This window comes from Carassius auratus, chromosome 14 (genome assembly GCF_003368295.1).
Source record: "Carassius auratus strain Wakin chromosome 14, ASM336829v1, whole genome shotgun sequence".
Lineage (NCBI taxonomy): Eukaryota > Metazoa > Chordata > Actinopteri > Cypriniformes > Cyprinidae > Carassius > Carassius auratus.
The window spans coordinates 31,029,933-31,050,259 of record NC_039256.1 but is presented as its reverse complement, the minus strand read 5'-3'; the positions used below and the strand labels follow the sequence as shown (position 1 = coordinate 31,050,259).

General features: G+C 36.9%; 1 protein-coding gene across 5 annotated transcripts in view; it reads left to right on the top strand.

Moving 5' to 3' along the window:
- The window catches only part of enox2 (ecto-NOX disulfide-thiol exchanger 2), a 194,091-nt gene that overhangs the window by 37,538 nt on the left and 136,226 nt on the right, over positions 1 to 20,327 (top strand). For 2 of the 5 annotated variants that reach the window (XM_026281214.1, XM_026281216.1), the window contains exon 2: positions 6,302 to 6,364. The exons of 1 other annotated variant lie outside the window; for it this stretch is intronic. In XM_026281214.1, the coding sequence (XP_026136999.1) occupies positions 6,328 to 6,364 (37 nt within the window). In that variant the 5' untranslated portion in view covers positions 6,302 to 6,327. Of the gene's footprint in view, positions 1 to 6,301; positions 6,365 to 15,210; positions 15,496 to 20,327 lie in introns of those variants that run through there. 2 more of the 5 variants (XM_026281217.1, XM_026281215.1) reach the window with 2 other exon arrangements.

The following is a 20,327-nucleotide window of genomic DNA, read 5'->3' as shown; positions in this document are numbered from 1 at the left end:
CATCATGTGGCATCAGAAGACTTGGAATAGCATGCAAGCTTTTTTGTTTGTTTTCTTTTATGCAACTTTATAGCCCTTTGGCATTGAATTCTTTTGCAGAATGGATAACAGTGCTTTGGCCATTCTTCAAAATCTCCCTCTTTTGTGTTCCAAGGAAGAAAGAAAAGTTAAACTGGTTTGAAATGGCATTATAGAATGAGGAAATAATGACAGCGTCTTCAATCTTGGGTGAACCAATTCTTTAGAATCCCAGAATTCCACTGTAAACATGACTCTTTCACTAATTTTAGCCTGCAGTTCTTTCTGATGCTTGCCATTTGAAAGCCACTTAATTCATTCTCATACCATTGTAAGCCTATCCCATAAAACACAAATGCACGCACCACTTAGGAGACATTACTTCCAGCAACACTTTCTGGAAATGAATGTTTGAGAGAGGCTAAAAGCTTTCCTTTCTTCACATTACAGAGGAAGAGTCACTGAAAAAGCTTCCAGTTTTACAGTAAAAGCCTCATATGTCTGTTCTCTTCGGTTCTGAAGACCAAGCAGGCATTTGAGGGTTGGTCTTTATGCAACATTTGGTGTGTCTGGCCCACATTTTATGGTGACTGCTCAGACCGTGAATGTGTAGTATGATAATTTGCCTCTCTTGGTGGAGAACAGGAGATTGTTTTCAGCACCAGAGCCAGGATTTCTACAGCACTGAGAGAAAGAACATTTAACAGATTTGGCCCAAAGTTCAACTTCTCTGCATTTTGTCTCTTGGCACTGCAGAGAGGGAGCTTTCAGTTGAAGATAGCAGCTGTCACTTTTTAGATGTTTTCAAGTGATAGATTTAATAGATTATTATTTTATCGCTACACTTCACTGGTATTGCATTGGGTTGGTGAATTATTGAACATTACATGTAGAGATGTTCCCTTGTCATATGAGCTGTATTGCTGGTAAAAATAAAACTTCAATCTATTTAGGCTAAACTAATCAATTTTCTTGCTTCTAAAAATGGAAGGGAAAGCGTTTGTGTATTCATAGCAGTTGCAATGCATCATCATACAGTATGTGACCATGGACCACTAAACCAGTCAGTCATAAGGGTCAATTTTCCGTAATTGGATTCATACAGTACGTGATCTGAAAGCTGAATAAATAAGCTTTCCATTGATTATTAGGATTAGACAATATTTGGCTGAGATACAACTATTTTAAAATCTGGAAGGGTGCAAAAAAATCTAAATATGAGAAAATCACCTTTTCCAAATGAAGTTCTTAGCAATGCATATTACTAATCAAAAATGTTAGTTTTGGTATATTAAGAGTAGGAGTTTTACAAAATATGTTCATGGAACATGATATTTACTTATATCCTAATCATTTTTTGGCATAAAAGAAAAATCAATAATTTTGACCTATACAATGTATTGTTTGATATTGTTACACATATACCCAAGCGACTTCAGACTGGTTTTTTGCTCCAGGGTCACATGATGAACAAGATGACAATTATTAGTGCGTGAATCAAACACACTTAGATTGCAGACAATTTCTGTTTTTTTTTCTATTATATACTGTATGTGTGCATTGAAAAATCTTAAAGACCTTAAAAAAAATCACGTACAGGAACTTCCTCTTGCCTACAGTCAACTATGGTTGTGGTGTCTCATTTTGAAGGCTCCACCACATTTGTTGGTCTCATACTTTGTTTCATTTTAGAAAAGTAATCATTGTATCATTCCCCTTGAGCCATAAATTACTATAAATTCTTTCTTCTTTTTTTTGGAATGTACCTTTTCTGAAATAATGCTGCTTTGATGAAGCATATTTTTTTTTAGAATGTTAGTAACCAAACAGGTTCCATAGTGTTTTTATTTCTTCCATATTATGGAGGTCAGTGTGGACCAACAACTGTTTTGTTACTTCAAAATATCTTCCATGTTTAGTCAAAGAAAATATCTCATATAGGTTTGTAGGGTTTCATCTAAACCTTGAGTATTTTAGTTTAATGTTGGCCTTTATCAGCAGACCGTGTTTCAACTTGAAAGTTGAAAATACCTTCAGTGTTCAATTACTGTATGGTGATATTTGGTTTTTAATAAAAATCTCGCTTTGACTTAAATGATGTCTCAAAACCTGCTGAGCTGTCTACCTAGACAGAACTTTTAGAAAGCATAGTCATGAAATACGCTAATGATTTGCCTTGGATTTGAGACAGAACCCTTGTCATATCATTACTGCTTCCGAAACAAGAACCTGGGCAAATCTGGAAGTAGAAATCCCAGCATCTGTTCCACAAGTAAATGGCATTGGAAATGATTTATTAGATTGAGTATTTATTCTTTTCCCAATGCAGTAGCATTGAAGGTGGGTCAAGAGGCATGTATATGTTGTCTCATTTCTTGGCACTTCCAATCTTGTTGACTAAATATACCCTCATTTGAGATGTATCTTCTGCTTGCTAGGAGGCAAGATGATGTCTGTTTCATGCTGGCCAGTGCCATTACTGAATCATTTTCACTGGGCCACTGACTGAAATCTAACCTCGGATGAATTCAAATGCATTTTTAATGTCCATTTTGCCAAAATGCAGTCTTATATGCCTCATAAGTTCAAACACGTTGCTAACAGCCCTGCAAGCTACAGTCGAGTTTGAGGAATAGACATTATATAGTGGTGTTCATCACGAGGAAGGATTTTTTGCTAACGTTTTTCTGTCAGTTATGACTGCTGCAACCAATCACGTTCCTCTCCCTCCAGGCTCAACCTCAGACTAAAGACTGAACCAGACCCGTTTGTTTTAGACACTTGACTTCACTTGCTGCGTTTATGGCACAAGATCAAAGGCACAGATTTATTAGAGCACTGATAAAGGTGCTGTAAGCAATTTTAACTAGAATTCCACTCCACTTAGCCACTACGAATGGGAATGTAAGGTTTGCGGCTCTGTTCACTGATTATCATTCTTTAAAGATTTAATTAGCAATACTTTTTCCTGGCATGGAAATGTGCCCTATCTACTTGTCTAAATGCATATTTTAGATCTTGCTGTGAGCAATTCATCCATGCATATGTTTAATCTTCACTTTTTTTCTCACGCCGTCAGCGTATTCCAAATGGCTTTTTTACACACTTTGTGAATGGTACACCAGTTAATAAATGGAACCTGTGATGTCCATTTGTGATCACGTGATCCTGGTTTACGAGTTCTTCTGATGCATTTTAAAGCATTTGAAATGTTTAACAGTAAAAAAGACTCTATTGGACAACATTTGTATAAAATAATCATACATATTTATTTAATTTGCAGGGAATTTAAAGAGCTTTTGAATGAGCACTCGCTGTTCACTTTCACTTTTGATTTCGCGATCACAAGTACTAGGGAAATTTACTGGAAATTTTCTACACCTTAGCTACCCTACTGTAAATGGAGCACATTTTATTAGATCAAATATTTTCAGTAAGCTCAGGATCTGTTGAGCAAAATGGTCTTGTCTGTCATCTCTCCTTAATCTCGACCTGTGATCGGTCGAATCTGACGCAGCTTGTGTTGCCTAGTACCAAAAAGATGGTAACATAATCTTGAAATCAAACATTTGGGTTGAATTTGCATGTATTTGTCATGCTGTTTTAACCATTTGAAGTGTTGCTTATCTTAGTGTCCTCTCTGTCTGCTAACATGCAGCATCTAGTCAACACATTTTTTATAATATATATTATTTGTATATTTAAAAAAAGGATTGTTTGTATAGTTATCGGTGCCGATAAATATGGCAAACCGATTAATCGGTTTAAGTCATTGCAATTTCAGGAGTGAGGTTCATTCTGTACATACACAAAACTGCCATATTTAAATGCAGCTGTCAGTTCTGAAACTTTACATTATGTATATGGCCATTTTGTCATGTAGGACTTCTCCAATTATTTAGTCTGCTTAAACCCACCAGTGCAAGCCCATGTTTATCTGCCTCCACATCTCAACATCCAATCAACAGTCTTTGCCCTACATCTTTTGATAACCCATAAAAAGTTCACCAGTCTTAAATATTTTAACTGTTATAGCAGTCTTAATTATCATTTTAAGAAGTCTTACATTATGCGATGAAAGAACAAGAATTGCAATATGCCCTTATGATTATTACACTTCAGAAGGCTATGATGTAATGAAACAAATGATTGCATTATTGCGTGGTGGCACGTCCTACAAGTTTATTGCTGTGATCTACTATTGATGAATTATAACAATGTTTAATTTAGGACAGCTGTAAAATTGCATATTTTTTTAATGAGCATCAGGAAGAGATAATCATAAACAAGCCCAAAATGCATTTGGACTTCAAAGTTTTGTGTTTTAAGTCCCACATTACACATAAAATCTGTATTGGTTACACAATTAATTAGATTTTAATTACAAGTAAACTCTTGTAGCTCCTTGTCATAGGAAGGAATATCTAAGAATATTATCACATTCACACTATATATATATATTGTACTGGTATTGTTGCAATTATCTTTTTATTCCTTTTTCCTTATTCTTTTCTTTAAACACATTATTATTGTATCAACATGTCTTGCATATTTTTAAACTTGCAGTTGAATATGTGCTGCAACCTGTTTATTTATTATTCCATTTACACAGTCTCATCTGTTTTCTGTTATTTTTTGTTTTTGTGGTGCTGTTTGTTCAGTTCAAGCTGGACATTTCTAATAAAAGCAGTGTGATTTAGGTCTGGCCAGCCAGAGATTGGGGGCAAATGGTGACTTGGACAGATGTCAAGAGGTTAGAGTTCATTACCATGTTGTGGGCAAAGGGTCAAAGAGGAAATGACAGGTCGATCTTGGATTTACTGCTATTTGAAACTCTCTCCAGACTCACACGCTTCTGTACTAGTAAATGAGACCAGTCACTGCACAAAACAATCATTCCTGTCTAGACCAGGTTGTTTTTTGATTGCGTTATTGGCTGACTCTTGATTTCATAATATGATATGTTTCCAGAACGCTGCTCTCTCTATGAATCTGTGAATCAAAGCATTCACAGACCAAAGTGATGAAAGACGGCACTCATGGATTCTGACATTTCATTTATAGATCTGAATGAAACCTAGATATGCGATTGCAGTTTTGAAACACAAAGATGCATAATGTTCATTCATATCGTCTGTCCTTTATGCATTTTATTTCATAGTTTGAAAAGTGTAAATGTAGAACAGGTTGGAATTTACACTCGTCAAGCCTTCAGCAAGTTAGTTAGCCTTTAGCTTACAGACGAACTGCAATATTATATGGTTTAAATCTGACATTTGTGGAAGTTGTTTGTTTAATTTGAATACATAGATCATCTACGGAAAAACCCTCCTTGGTTTTATGTGCCTTACAGCTATTTACTTCTGTTTAGAATTTATCATCAGGGGGCCAGATTCACAAAAATCCTCTAAAGATAAATTCTAAGATGTTTCCGAGTGCATTTACTGAAAAAAAGTCTGTTTTCTTTTCTTTAGAACATCTTTTGTTAAGATAAAATGACAGGCTTTGTGTTGTGATTGTATGACTCAACACACTTACCGTCATTTTGCTCTGTCGATAGGTTAGTGAACTAACCCTTTAAAAAGCAAGTTTAGAAAATTTTTAAATGTTTTAGGGAATACAAAACATTATTGACCTTTTAGAAAAAAGAAATCGCACTTAAGAATAATTTTAATAAATCATTTGATTTTGTAAATCCAGTCCAGGATGCTAAAAGAACACCATTTAGCAACACATATTGTGCAATGTCCCTCACATTAAGCTACTGAAGCAAAAATATAAGATACAAAATTCTAATAAAAATTCTAATCTTCACTGTTTTTATGACGGGTGCTGTTTTGCTGGAAGACTGAGACTAGGAGTCACACAGTGGGTCACTGCCACAAATATGCAAGAAGTGGCAGCTAGATAATTCTATTGTCATGAAGGACAAAAAAAACATTTTTAATAAAAATGCAAAATGCCTGGGAGGAAATATTTATGCCTGGTAAATAAACTCAGCTCACCCGCTATCGGAGCTGAAGTAAACAGTTAATTTTGGACTCTGGCTGTTCTTGAATCGGATGATCCCAGGTGACTTTGACTACTAAACTGCTGTGCTTCATGGATGTTTTGGATTTATTAGGATGTTTGTTTCTCGCTGAATTAAGATTGCCTTCTCCAAGACGTGTACTGTGCTGATGGAAAGCCATCTGTGGTTCTATGCTCACAAGACTGTTTCATAGAGATACCTCAGTCCTCTTAACGTCCAAACGTTGCTAAGCCTGTATTGTCTTCTTAACAGGGTGCCGTCACCGGGAGATTGAACACATGATGTTCAAGGACTACAGATCTGCTCGAGCTGTAGGTGAGTTGATATGCATGCTTCTGTCTGCTCGATGTACCGTCAGAGACCCTTTAAGCTTCTCATTCACAGACAGAGTCTAGATCTCACGGCAGAGAAAGCATTTGTTGGCTAGATCTCTGCTGCACACCTGATAAGGCTGTCAGTGTCCCCACGAGAGGCTGCTTCTCAATAATAAGAGCTTTCTTCACCAGTTCTTTGGCATTTATTCTGCCATGAACAGGTGGAAATGTGTGCCTTTGCTTTTCTCTTCTTGTTTGCGCTTTCTAAAGGACGGGAAGTTTAGATTTCAGACCTTTTATTGTTAAGTTGTGAGAGATGAAGCTTGTAAGGTGAGGCCGACACAGTGTTTGCGAGCCAAGAGGAAAGTATAGGGTTTAGTCTGATATTAGAGCGTATAAATAGCCCAAATGTTTATGCCAGTGGAGAACTGCTGCTTTTTGGAGGATAAACCACGAAAGCAGGGTTTCTGTATGAAATGCCAGATGGCCATTCTGTTCAATCTCTTGCGTAAACCCTATCCGAACTCTCAATTTTTGAGCTTTTTCTGTGAGATGAAAGCTTTGTGCTCGTTAAAGTGACTCGTTTAGTTGTATTTTTAATGCTAGATGCTTTCAAAGCCGTCTTAGCTTGGTTTTGACATCTGACATTCAACCTGACAGACAGGTCTTCAATCGCACAGCGGAGTGAGTGTTAGAAATCAGATCCTGACAGGAGGATTGAGCCAGGCGACTGTGAGGGAACCAAAGGCTTTAATTTCTGGAAGGCGTGTGGAAGATGAGCTCTGGGTGGGCCGAGCCGGTCGGCTGGCTGGGGTCCGGCCCGTCACACACTGCAGCTGTATGGGGGCAGATTGCCTCGTTCACACTGGAGCTTTTCTTCCACATTCACCTTATCTGGCTCAGCGCACAGCAACAGACTTGACTTCACTTTTCTGCTCTCTTATAAGGTAATGCCAACTTTACTGAAGGCTGGTCACAAATAGAGAACTGACAGCACTGGCTGATGCATATTAAGGTCAATGTGAAACCAGAATTGTATTTAATGCACAAATTGTGAACCTCCCAGTTCTTGATAAAAGGTTGTGGTAGTAGTATTTCATTAGAATGTTCAACAACAACTTCTTTTCTTTTTCTACTGATGTGCGCTGATGTATATTATTAACCAACAGCTAAGTATTTATTTGTGCAGTCTGGCTCTATTCTGGCATTATTAAAAATTGCATTATTTTGGCTGATTATTTGATCTGGGCCATGTATTTATCTACAATTACGCTACTATTCAAAAGTTTGTGATCAGTGTTTTTTTTAAAGAAATATTTTCAGCATTGATGCATTAAGTTCATCAGATTTCACAGTGATGACATTTTATAAGGTTTCAAAAGATTTAATTTGTACTTTCTATTTTTCTATTTATACTTCCTAAAAAAAAAAAAAAGAAATGGTTTCCACAAAAATATGAAGCATCACAACTGTTCCTGACATCAATGATGATTTCTATATATATATAATATTTATTTATTTATTTATTTATTAAAATATTATTATTATTTCATTTTTAACAGGATATTAGAATGATTTCTGAAGGATCATGAAACAAGGAGTAATTAAGCTGAAAATTCAGCTTTGATTCCAGGAATAAATGATTTTTATTACATATACTCACATTTAAAAACTGCTATTTTAAATTGCAATAATATTTCACAATATTGCTGTGTTTCTGAGCAAAATAATAAGCACAAGAGACCTCTAATGATCTTAAAACCAAGACCCCAAACTTTTGAACAGCGGTGTAGCTTCTACAGGTGGCCACAGGTCATACATACAATTATTTTTGACAATCTTTGTAACAAAATACAGGTTTGGTAAGCTTGTGGAAATGTGCACATGCTTCAGAAACTTGGCGTTGTGTTTTGTGCACATACGTTTGACAAGCTGAGTGCTTGTGCTCATGCAGGTGGCACACATTTTAAGCTGATTTGTGACATTTATTTTCTCCACTTCTCATTCTCTCTCTATTCTCTTATATTCATTTTGGGAGTAAAAATATCTTTTAACCACACTTGTAGTGATTTTTCAAGTGAAAGAGGACTCTTAGAACACTATTGTACAACCATTTGTTTTCAGGGAAATCCAGGTAAGTACAATAGGATCCCAGTCGGAGTAATTCACACTGTTCCACCTCAGTGCCAGTACGAATGGTTCTGGCAACTTAGAAAGAACTTTGTCTTTTAGACTAATATATTAGGAATTCAGTGAGATTGACTGTAAGCCGAATGCACATAGCACAGCTTTCCTCTCTCACAAATCTCAGTTGCCCTTTCTTATAAATGGCCCGTTTTGCTGTTGCCTCAAACTTAAATGATGGAGATGCCAGAGACTGGAGAGTTCAACTTTACACCTAGTTTATTGGTTTTGTGTGAAGAGTTGCAGGACTCGTGTTGGCTGGAATCAGTCCTTAATGGATCGGGAGATCTCATCGAACGGTCTTTGTAAAATAACACAAGCATGGTTATGCATGATTGAATGCCTGCTATTAATTTAGTGTTTCTTTGCCTTTATATAAAAATTATAGTTCAACCTAAAATGAACATTTGCTGTTCATTTACTCATACTTCGGTCATCCAGATAGGTGGTAGGTGAGTTATTTTCTTTTTTCTCTTTTCTTCTTCAGCTGAACTGTAAAGAAGGGTTTTAGCCAAAACTGTGGGCCTTGGTGATTCATAAAATCAAAGTCAATGACTACCTGTTTTGAGAATAACAAAGTATATTAAGGAAGACCAAATGAATACTCGTGGCTCCTGACGATATAATGAGGTCTTATGAAGAGAAATGATTGACCTGTGCAAGAAACTTCTGTACAACATTATTACCTGTAATCCAGAGCCTTGGGCATATCTGTACAATCCTTTAATAAACTGGTTCTGTACTGCTTGAGCTGCGAACTCTGACCTCAACTAGTTCACTAAAAGGACCTGTTCAGAAGAATGACTTGTTTGTGATCCGAATATCACTCCAGACCGTTTGCCTGAGGAGCTGGATTACAGGTAATAATGCTGTAAATAATGTTTCGTTTCTTGCACAGACTGATCATTTCTCAATATATCAACAGGGGCAACAGGTATTCATTTTGTGTTCCTTGATATGCTATTTTGGCATCAAAGGTAGGCATCAAAAACCACAGTTACAGGTAAAAATCTTCTTTACTGTTCCACTTAAAGCTTCATTGCATAAAATAAACAATAATAATAAAATTTTTAATTTGCCTCTTGGAATGTGAGCTGAATCTTCCTGGTTTTAAAATGTTCAAAACACCAAATGGCATAAAACTGCAGCTCTGCCTCCCAAAATTATAACATCTTTTTGAAAAAAATAAAAAAATAAAAAAAAATCCTGCTTTTAGCAGTTGTGGAAAAATATCATCAGGATTCATTTGAGATCCCTGAAGATTACGGTGTCATTAGTGTTGCTGAACAGGCCACATCTAAAAAATGTACGTGAAAACAATAAGACATTTTTTAACTGCTTTAAAGAACCTGATGAATTCAGCTGCCAGTTTATTTAATTATTTTTTGCTTTACATTTTTCTTTGACAGAAACTTTTATCCAACTTGATTGCATCAGTTCAAGCATTCACTGGGAATCGAACCCATGACCTTGGTGTTTGTAGCGCCACGCTCCACTGTTGGAGCTACATGAATGCCTGATTGCCTGTATTTGATGATTTCTATGCAGTGAATTGCTCTGAACATAGTTGAAATTCTCTCTTTGTCTGATTTTCAAGGCCTTCAGGATTTATATTTAGGTTATAGGCCAAATGATGGGCAGAATTCCAGTTTAGCTCTTGGGATTTTAATTGCTTTCGTGACCCAGTAATGGAAGCTTTAGAATTGTGTTTTTTTTCATTTATATTTTTTAATTATTATTATTATTACAGCAGATTACCCCCCCCCCCCAATTATTTTTTCCCAGTGAAAGGAAGATATTATATAATGTAAAGAAATGGATGGCTTTCTTTTACTTATTTTGGATATTGTTAACCTTAAAATTTTACACCTTCTAATCAATGGATGGATAAATCCTCTTGATGGATAGATCTCTTGCCGACACTTTTTCATATTAAAAATCCTGAGAAATGGGTTGCAAAGGCAATTCATGCCGACTTGACTGGCTGATATTATGATGATATAAAACCAATTAATCCATGAATACGAAAGATTTATTTTGATGCACCTCATTAAGAATATTTGAAAAGAGAAAATGTATGTTAATGCTAACAGTTCTCTAAATCTAATTTTTTTGTAACCATAAATTGCCTGGTTTTACTTGAGTCACATATCTTTCTATAATTACACTTCCATTCAAAAGTGTTGCATTCTAGGTATTTTGCTCCCATCTAATGAAATATTAATCTTTTTTTTTTTTTTTTTTTTTTTGCCTGTGGAAGAAAACTTTTGAAATCGGGGGGAAAAAAGAAGTAGAATCAGTCCCTCAACTTGGCATGAATTAATAAGATTAATAAGAGCTCAGAGCAGCTTTTAATCATTCTCTGTGAGGTGAGAGCATTTATTAGATGCTGCCTTGAGAAACGTTGGCCTGTTTTTATTGTGTTCAACTTATTAAAACATGAACACCATATGTGTGACTAACAGGACCCTTCCAAAGATCAACCAAAAACATCTGTGTCACACAAAGTTGTATTATTGTGTAGAATTGGGATGAAAATGCTTACAGTATTTGCTGTTTTTCAGCCAAAGGCAAGCTGCTCCAGCCAGGGGCATCGCTGCCATCCATGAGAGATCTAGCTCACCTTTGTAAAGGTGAATTTTCTGTCAAACACCTGCAGCTCTATTAGCACCTTATAGATGATAGGGAATAGAGATAGAGATGGAAATGGGGCAACATGGTTATGTCTCTGCTGGCCCTTTCCTAAAGTCTGAATTTAAACAGAAAAGCAAGATACTAGCATATTACTAGTGTTAATTGTACCTGTTGGCTGTATATTATGTGATGTAGTACACTGAAATTCGAGGGAAACCGTCTGTTCGATTAGAGTAAATGAAAGGAAAGTGCACTGCTCAGACAGACTTTGATTGCTCTTATTGGGCTAATTTACAGATAAGAGCCGTGACATGCAAGAAAGCTCTTACGTGGAACCCTGTCTTTAAAGAACCATTGTTTTTCACTTAAGCTTAATAACATATTATAGTAACATATCAAAGTCCACGCTTCCAGTGCTTTTAATGTGTCACTTTGATGCTGTGATATGTAATTGCCTCGCAGTACAAATGATTCAGGCGCAGCTTTGGAATATTTCTACGCCACCAAAACAGCGGCATGCTACATTTATTTCCCTAATTGCATGAAAACTGTTTAAAACGAGTGCCGAAAACACAAAAAGGCTCGTTTTACCTCTGAAAAATCATCTTGACAGCTGTTTGTATTCCCTTTGGCTTTGGGATATTCAGAGCTAATTGTTAAGAATGGCCAAATAAACAGTTTGTAATGAACATGCCAATGTTTGCATCCATGCACATCAAAAGAATTCCAAAGGAAAGCGGCTCGTGCCAAAAACCATGGCCAGTGTTGATGTCCAGGAAAGCCGAGGGACTAAGTCGACTTTGTATCAGGATACACGAGGGGCGGTGTGCCAAAACAAGCTAATTATATTTCCATCTAACATCTAAGCATATAAATAGACTCCTGAGCAGTACACTTGATCTACTGTAGATATTTCAGCCCCACCATCTAAATTCTTGAATTTGCTTCAGTATGCTAATGCACACAGATTCTATAAAGTCTTGATTCTTTCTTTTCCCCCCGATGATGTTGGTGAGCAGCGTTCATCAGGTTTGATATAAAAACACAGCAGCTGTAGCAGGCAGCGGTTTCCACCCACACTCTTATCATGCTTTTATGAGACCGTTGTAATGTCAAATCCTGTGCTCACAACACCGGTCTGCCTTGCTCTCCTAACCTTGACGCACGGGAGAACTGTTAATTTCTCCTGAATGTGTTAAGACATCTGTTAAATGTTCTTAGCTCTGGAAGTATCCCCAGCTATGAAGATAGTGAGCTGTAAATATTTTTATGTATTTTTTCCTTTATTTATACAGTGCTTTTAACAATACAGATTGTGTCGAATCAGCTTTACAGTATTAAATAGAAAAATAGTGTGGCAATAATGCAAAAGGACAATAGTAAACACTGAATTTTCAGTTAAAGGCAGTTCATCATTGAATTCAGTGATGTCATGATCCAGCTCAGTTCAGTTTAAATAGTATCTGTGCTATCAAGTCAATGCTGTAAATGAAGTGTACACAACTAAGCAAGCCAGAGGTGACAAAATGAAGAAAAAACCTTGGGAGAAACCAGGCTCAGTTGGGGGGTCAGTTCTCCTCTGACCAGACGAAACCAGTAGTTCAATTCCAGGCTGCAGCAAAGTCAGATTGTGCAGAAGAATCATCTGTTTCCTGTGGTCTTGTCCTGGTGGTCCTCTGAGACAAGGTCTTTACAGGGGATCTGTATCTGGGGCTGATCCACCATCTGGTCAGGATACGTACTGGATCCGGGCGACTGCAGTGACCCTCTGATCTGGACACAGACTGGATCTGGTGGTTACGGTGACCTCGGAATAAGAGAGAAACAGACTAATATTAGCGTAGATGCCATTCTTCTAATGATGCAGCAAGTACATCGTGTGTTATGTGAAGTGTTCCCGGTTCCTGTTTACCTAATTAATACAGCCTAAAAATCCTTTAACGGATTTGAATACTAGAAATGTGTCCGTATGTTATGTGTTAGCCAGTATAAAGAGACACTGACAGAGTGTGTCTGCCTCCCGAACAATGTTAGGTAGGTTATTCCAGAGTTTTGGCGCCAAATAGGAAAAGGATCTGCCGCCCGCAGTTGATTTTGATATTCTAGGTATTATCAAATTGCCTGAGTTTTGAGAACGTAGCGGACGTAGAGGAGTATAATGTAAAAGGAGCTCATTCAAATACTGAGGTGCTAAACCATTCAGGGCTTTATAAGTAATAAGCAATATTTTAAACTCTATACGATGTTTGATAGGGAGCCAGTGCAGTGTGGACAGGACCGGGCTAATATGGTCATACTTCCTGGTTCTAGTAAGAACTCTTGCTGCTGCATTTTGGACTAGCTGTAGTTTGTTTACTAAGCGTGCAGAACAACCACCCAATAAAGCATTACAGTAGTCTAACCTTGAAGTCATAAATGCATGGATTAACATTTCTGCATTTGACATTGAGAGCATAGGCCGTAATTTAGATATATTTTTGAGATTAAAAAATGCAGTTTCACAAATGCTAGAAACGTGTCTAAAGAAAGATTGCTATCAAATAGCACACCTAGGTTCCTAACTGATGACGAAGAATTGACAGAGCTTTTAGGTCTGATAATTAACACCTTTTATCCAGTTTTAAACATGGAGTTGTTTTAGTTCATGGGATTCTGGCAAGCCAAAGCATTATTTAATTAACCCTTGTATATTAATTTAATAAAAGTTACACGTCCTTAGAGGATGAAAATGTTAGTGTCAAAAAAAGCCGCCTTATAAGTATTATACTTTTTTTTTTTTTTCTACTTTCACAGATTTTAATTTTTAAACCTACAGAACTAGCAAACATTTCATTCATTTAGAGGTTTAAACTTGCAGTGATGATTTGTATAGAGTGAGGATTTTTACTGGAAAATTTATCTTATTACATTGCTACATATTCTAGGTAATAATGAGTGTTTTTGTGTTTTAATATAATTTTAATAAAAATACATACTTCTGGACCTAATTATACTTTTTGCATTATTTCTGCATTTTGCATAAAAAAAACCCCTGAAAAGAACACAAATGCACAAGGGTTAATCTTCCCTGGATGACTGCATGCTGACAGTCATTTGTGCTGCTAATAACACATCGCTGCACTCAAACTGTTCTGAGAAAATTGAAAATCACACGTAAGAACAGTATAGTGTTATTCGGTTCATATGTTCTGGTCACCAACATTGCTTTTGTGGTTGAACGCCATTTTAATGTTACTTCCAAAAAAATAAATAATAATTTTATATATATATAATTCTTTTTTTTTATCAGGTCAAATATGAAGGCGTAGTTAAAATTCTGTCATGATATCCCTAGATATTGAAATGACTTGAATATGTATTTGTTCTGACTGAACGGCAGATTACTTTAGCAGTGTTCTTGTCCACTGCAATGAATGGCCCATACTTGTGCATTATTTAAGAGGCATTGGGGTTTAGTGTAGAGCCTGTTGTAGTTTATATGATAATTATCCTTAAGTTTAACTGTTGCTCTGCTCCCTCTACTGGCACACAGCCTCACATAAGCAATATATGAGCACTTTGCAGTTACATAGAAACGTGTAGAGGATCCCTTATCATATACCGACAAAATACTAAAGATTACCACGGAAACTAGAAATAATAATAATAATAATAATGTTATTATTATTATTATTGTCACACAGTTAGTTTTGTAAGCTAATACGAAGTTATTGCTTGCATTTAAATATCCTAAATAAATATTAAATAATTCGAAGACATATCAAGAAGTAGGCTAATTATTATTTTAGCTTTTTTTTTTAGCTTATTTTAACTTACATAAAAAAACATAAAAAAACATAATGGAAACCTTATAGACATTAATCTGTACAGTAACAACTTGTCGACGTTTTAAAGCCTCAATAGTCACATTTCAGTTATTTCACTCACTGACCGTGATGAAGCTATTTATTTTTTGAATCGGCCAACCGCCAATAACCGTCAATAACGGTCAATCTTGCGCGTGATCGACGTCGCTGGCGTTCAGATTTATTTAGAAAGACAGCGTGCTAGTTCTGTCGCGTCGTGGATAGTGTAGTTGTTATGTTGAGCGTGACTGTGGATCCTCCTCTCTCTCTCTCTCTCTCTCTCTCTCTCTCTCTCTCTCTCTCGCTGTGGTCTGCTCACTTTAAAGCAGTTATAAACGCAGCGGACCCACAGACACCAGCAGCAAAGCTCCTAGCGCGGAATAACGTCCACTTTCAGAGCCCTACTGGACTTTAACTGGCGTCTTTTTGAACCGAATCCTCCGGACGATGTTCCTTGTGCAGTACACAGGTACGCTGTCTTCAGTTTAACTTAATTTGATAGATTAGAGACATTAAATGTGGTCAGTCCCGTGTACGAGGTCTACAGTACAGAATAGGGAGCCGCCCGTGAAGAACGGACGTTACGGACAGAACAAAAATGAATGAAAACTCCGATAAGAATCAGCATTACATACGGAGCGCATAGGGGTTTCCTCGCGAATCACTTTAGTGACTGAAAAACCATTGCGCTTCACTTTGAATACACATATTCGCGATGTTTCGCCGTTAAATATCGGCCGTGTCTGAATACTCTAGTGCGCTGTTTACAAAGACAACACGGGCGCGCGCAGCGTTTGTGAGATTCACAGGCGCGAGTTCACCCCAAAGATGTTGTTTAGGTAGGCAGCTGACTGAGATTGAGACACAGCCAAAGACGTCCAGCGCAGTCATTGACAGCTCCTGTGATTAAAACAACTGTTATGATGAGATTATAATGACATCGCAATTAACTGTATTTGCTCGCCTGTGTTCCTGCGTTCTTGCAACATCTTGCCACATGCTCTTGTAATGCATCAAGCCATTCCAGTGGGAAGTGGAAACCCAATCCACATGTCCACTGGAGTGAACTGCCGTATAAAAATATTTTGGCTTGAAGCTTGCTGACTAGTGTCATTTATTACCTGACTTGTAAGGAATCATTCCACTGTAGAGCTCAGAATACATAAGGCATGCTGTCAGTTTCAATATTACAAAGCATGACTCAAATCTTAGGAGCTGTAAAGGTGCTGGCAAGATCAATGATAGTTCAAATTGATCAAATGGACCTGTATAGTGAGAAAGAAAGAAAACAGACTGAGAATAAAGAAGCTTTACTTATTCAGATACTCAGTACTGGGTGACACTTTAATACAGTTCACTACATTAATAGCAGTTAATGCATTAGGTGTCATGAACTTATTTCTACAGCATCCACTATAATTGTAATAATTAGTTATTCATATTTCTAGTTTGCATTAATTTCCAGTATGTTATAATGTTGAATATGTGTTAATTAATAAGATTTAATTATATTGCTAGTTGTTACTTGATGTTAATTAGGCTAAGTTGTTAACAAAGTATAACTTGAATATAAGAAGTGTTATATTACAGTGTTATATATATATATATATATATACTGTAATTATTTGGCAGAAAGTCTTAAATAGTATAAAGTGTACATGCACCTGTGTATTTGAAATCATTATAACAGAGAACTTTAAGCGTAACGTTTACATGTGATTTATTAAGAAGCTTGTGTCCTTTAGGTGTCCTTTTCTGATTGCATGGTGAATTCTTCATTGTCAGCGAAAGGAGAATAGAAACTATTGTCATCTTTTTACTCAATAAAACAGCAGTGGCTCATTTGCATAATAAAAAAAAATAAATAAAAAAATGCATGATCATTTCACATCAATCAAGGGTTCGTGTGAATATATTGTGAGTGGAAACTATACTAATATTATTTAAGAAGTCCGTTTTCTTTACCTCCTCATGCTATTTACTGTGAAAGGCGTCTGGCATTTGTCTTGAGGAAAACTATACTCATCCCAACCTCAGGTGTGATGGAAAAAGCCTCTTATAGCTCTGTGACAGCCATGAACTTTCTCACACACAGTTCTTTTGGTGGATTGGGAGTGGCCATTTAAATTACACATAATGGATAGTCTCTGGGCTTTGGTGAAAGCAGAAGAATCAAAATGAAAAAAAGGGGGAGGGCGGCACTGAAGAAGTGTAAAATGCATTTGTGACAGAGGTTACTTACGTAAAATGAAGCAAGAAATTGCTTTTTTATATAGAAGAAGATATATGTGGTTTGATTCAGTCCCATAAGAGTGGCCAAGAGGATTTAATGCACAGAAAAATACATAATCCAAAGATCTCACAGTAGACAATAAGTAAAAAACAATCTAGCATCGTATAAATCTCATAAACTCTAAAGTACTACACTAGTTGTGATTGTTTCGGTTGCAGAATGAGTTCAACATCTGTGATTAAAAAGCCACAAGTCCTTGTCCAATAGATTGAAATTCTAATAGACTAGAATAGAGTAGATTAATGTACAAGGCTCTCAGAGTAGTTTCAATGTTAAGAGAAAATAAAACAGTTGTATTGTAGAAACTGTAAAGTGATTTAAAGAGTGTACTGGGAAACGTGTTGCTTTGTCCAACCAGTGTATGCCTTTCAGTTTTAACTGGAGGTTACTATATTCCTGGATGTGCTCTGTGAATTTGCCTTGAAGATGTGTGGTCAATAGAGCATTTAAAAGTTCATTTTGGTTTTTAAGTTATTTATTATTAATGACATGATCTGCAACAACAACAGAGTTGAGAAACGTTAAAGTATTATGGCAAATGATGTGGCAACTACCAATAGGAGCAAAGACAATGGCGCTCACGTGATCCGTCTCCTGTGAGATCTTGTAGATGCAACACTCAGAAGTCATCGCTGCGAGCGGTTTCATTCACTCTTCTGTATAATTTGTCTCTGCCCACATAGTGATATAATGAAAAAAATGATGCATGAAAAGGCGTGTCAGAAATTGTCAGCATTCTGAGCGAGTTTGATTCATGCATTGATAATCATTCATCTTGTTCATGATATCATGCATTATTCACTACTGGCAGGTTTATATGCAAGTGCCTTCCCCTCCAGAAACCGATGACTTGTCAAAATAAAATGACATCAATGACATTATATTTTCAAATGCTATGGCCAGTTGCTAACCCCACCAGTAACTCTGGGCCATCCAGACGCCTACCAGCAATTGACAGTACAGTGACCTGCCTTTCTCCAACAAAACAATCACTGTCAGTGTGAATAATAAATCCAGATGGTCAGAATTATTGTTACGTGTAATTGACTGCAAATACATAATCATACTGTAAATACATAATCTTATTGAGAATACATAATCATATTGTAAATGCATAATCACATTGCTTTCCAAGCAAAACAGGAACTTCAGGATTTACCATTTTCAAAGATGCTTGATAACTGAAAACAGTTTGATTTATTATTTCCTGATTATCTTTCTGCCCTGGATGTCACTCATTTCATACCCGTGTTCTCTTCATGCGTGAAATGTGTCTTGTGCTCAGTCTTATTTAGGCTTGCAAGGCTTTTCATGTGTTCTCCCAACCTCATTTCAATGCATGTGCAGTATTTTGCCATAATTGAGTTTGTAGTACTCTCCCGGCTCTCCACATGGCAGTCGCTCCAGCAGTTTGCACAGATCTGCGTCTTTCTGTGCTTTGCTAATTAAAAGCTGTGGTATTCAGTGCTAAGGAACGGTGTACCTGATAATTGACGCTGCAAACAAATGCTCCTCAGTGTTGGATAATGAAGAGCCACATTGCACTGAGACCTGCTGGGTAACCGTTATCAGTGCTGTTTTTATTTAGTCTATTTTTCCTTTCTTTATGACAAACCAAGTGCATAATGAGAACCTAGTTGTAAATATTTACTCTATTAGACCGTTTCAGCTTAAAAATAAAACCGTGTATATAAATATAAGTTGGATCAGGTTTGTATGGTGTTAAACAGGCCACTTTTTAACTGCACAAAATCTTATCCTGAATATTTGTTTAAATGAAATCCATAAAAGTGCTATCTCATTTCCTAATGCCTTGTTGTTTATGAGGTCCTCTGCGTATGTGTTTGGCTCTCTCTTCTCAGACGTGCCAGCGCACAACAAGGCGGTTGGGTCTCTCTCCATCTGCTAATGCTAAACATTCTGTCCCAACACATTTTAATTGTTCAACAATTAATTCATGCTAAATCTGTTTCTTAATGCTAGTGCATTTGTATACTGTCACAGTGTTTCCTGCACCACTTTTAAATTGCGAATCTGAGTTAGCATTCTATGGATGTGATGTAACAAAGTAAGTTGATATGTGCTATAATGTGTAATGCACTGCACAAATCATTACTCTTATTAGCCGTTTCTTTTAGTGAATGGTAAAGACCGGTTATGAATAGTTATTGGTTTGAAAAAGCCCAAATCCTTCACAGATTGAACATATTAATGCAGTTGACAAATCAGTATTAGATTCAAGTTACACGCAAGTTATGTTATATTCAGTATTAAAGATACATATTTCCAACATCTATTATAGCAGAGCCCCTGGTTTCACTTCAAAATCTCTCTTTTGCTGAGATTGGATGCGTGTGAATTTGTGAAGTACTGCACTGATCTTTCAGGCGGTCAGTCAAAAATATCTCTCTATATAAAAATAAAACAAACAGCCTGCTGGGCTTTCAAGCTAGGAGGAGGTTCAGGTTCAAGTGTCCGTGACAGCAGCTCCTCTCACTCAAATGTGTTCTGAAGTGGAAGTGTGATAGAAAGCAAGAAGATTCAGCTCAAACCCCCAGCTACTAACAAGGTCTTATCGCTTCAAATTTAAGGAAACCAGCATAATGGGCGAGAGGAGTCCTCTCTCCCCTTTCAGTGATAAATAATGGCCTTGAATCTGGCAGAAGTGCAGAAGTTACTGAGACCAGAAGAACAAGCTTACTGTTCATTATTGACAACCATCTTCTGGAACACAGGAGGCGTCTAATTTAACCTTGCGGTTCACAAACAGGAGCAACATGTCGTGTTTCTGTGGCTGTCTAATTTAGCCACTTGATGTTATTCTGGCTGAGCTCTGGCAGCAGAGCATGCTTGTTCACCGAGGACCAAACGCAGCCACTGGAGAAGCACTAAGCCTCGGTCCACCTCCCAGTTTGTGATGGAGCAGATCGGTGGCTTTAAGGGCCGCCATGCACTGTTGCCGGGTCTCTGCTGAGATGACAGAGCCAAAATGGTGAGCTCTTTTTCTG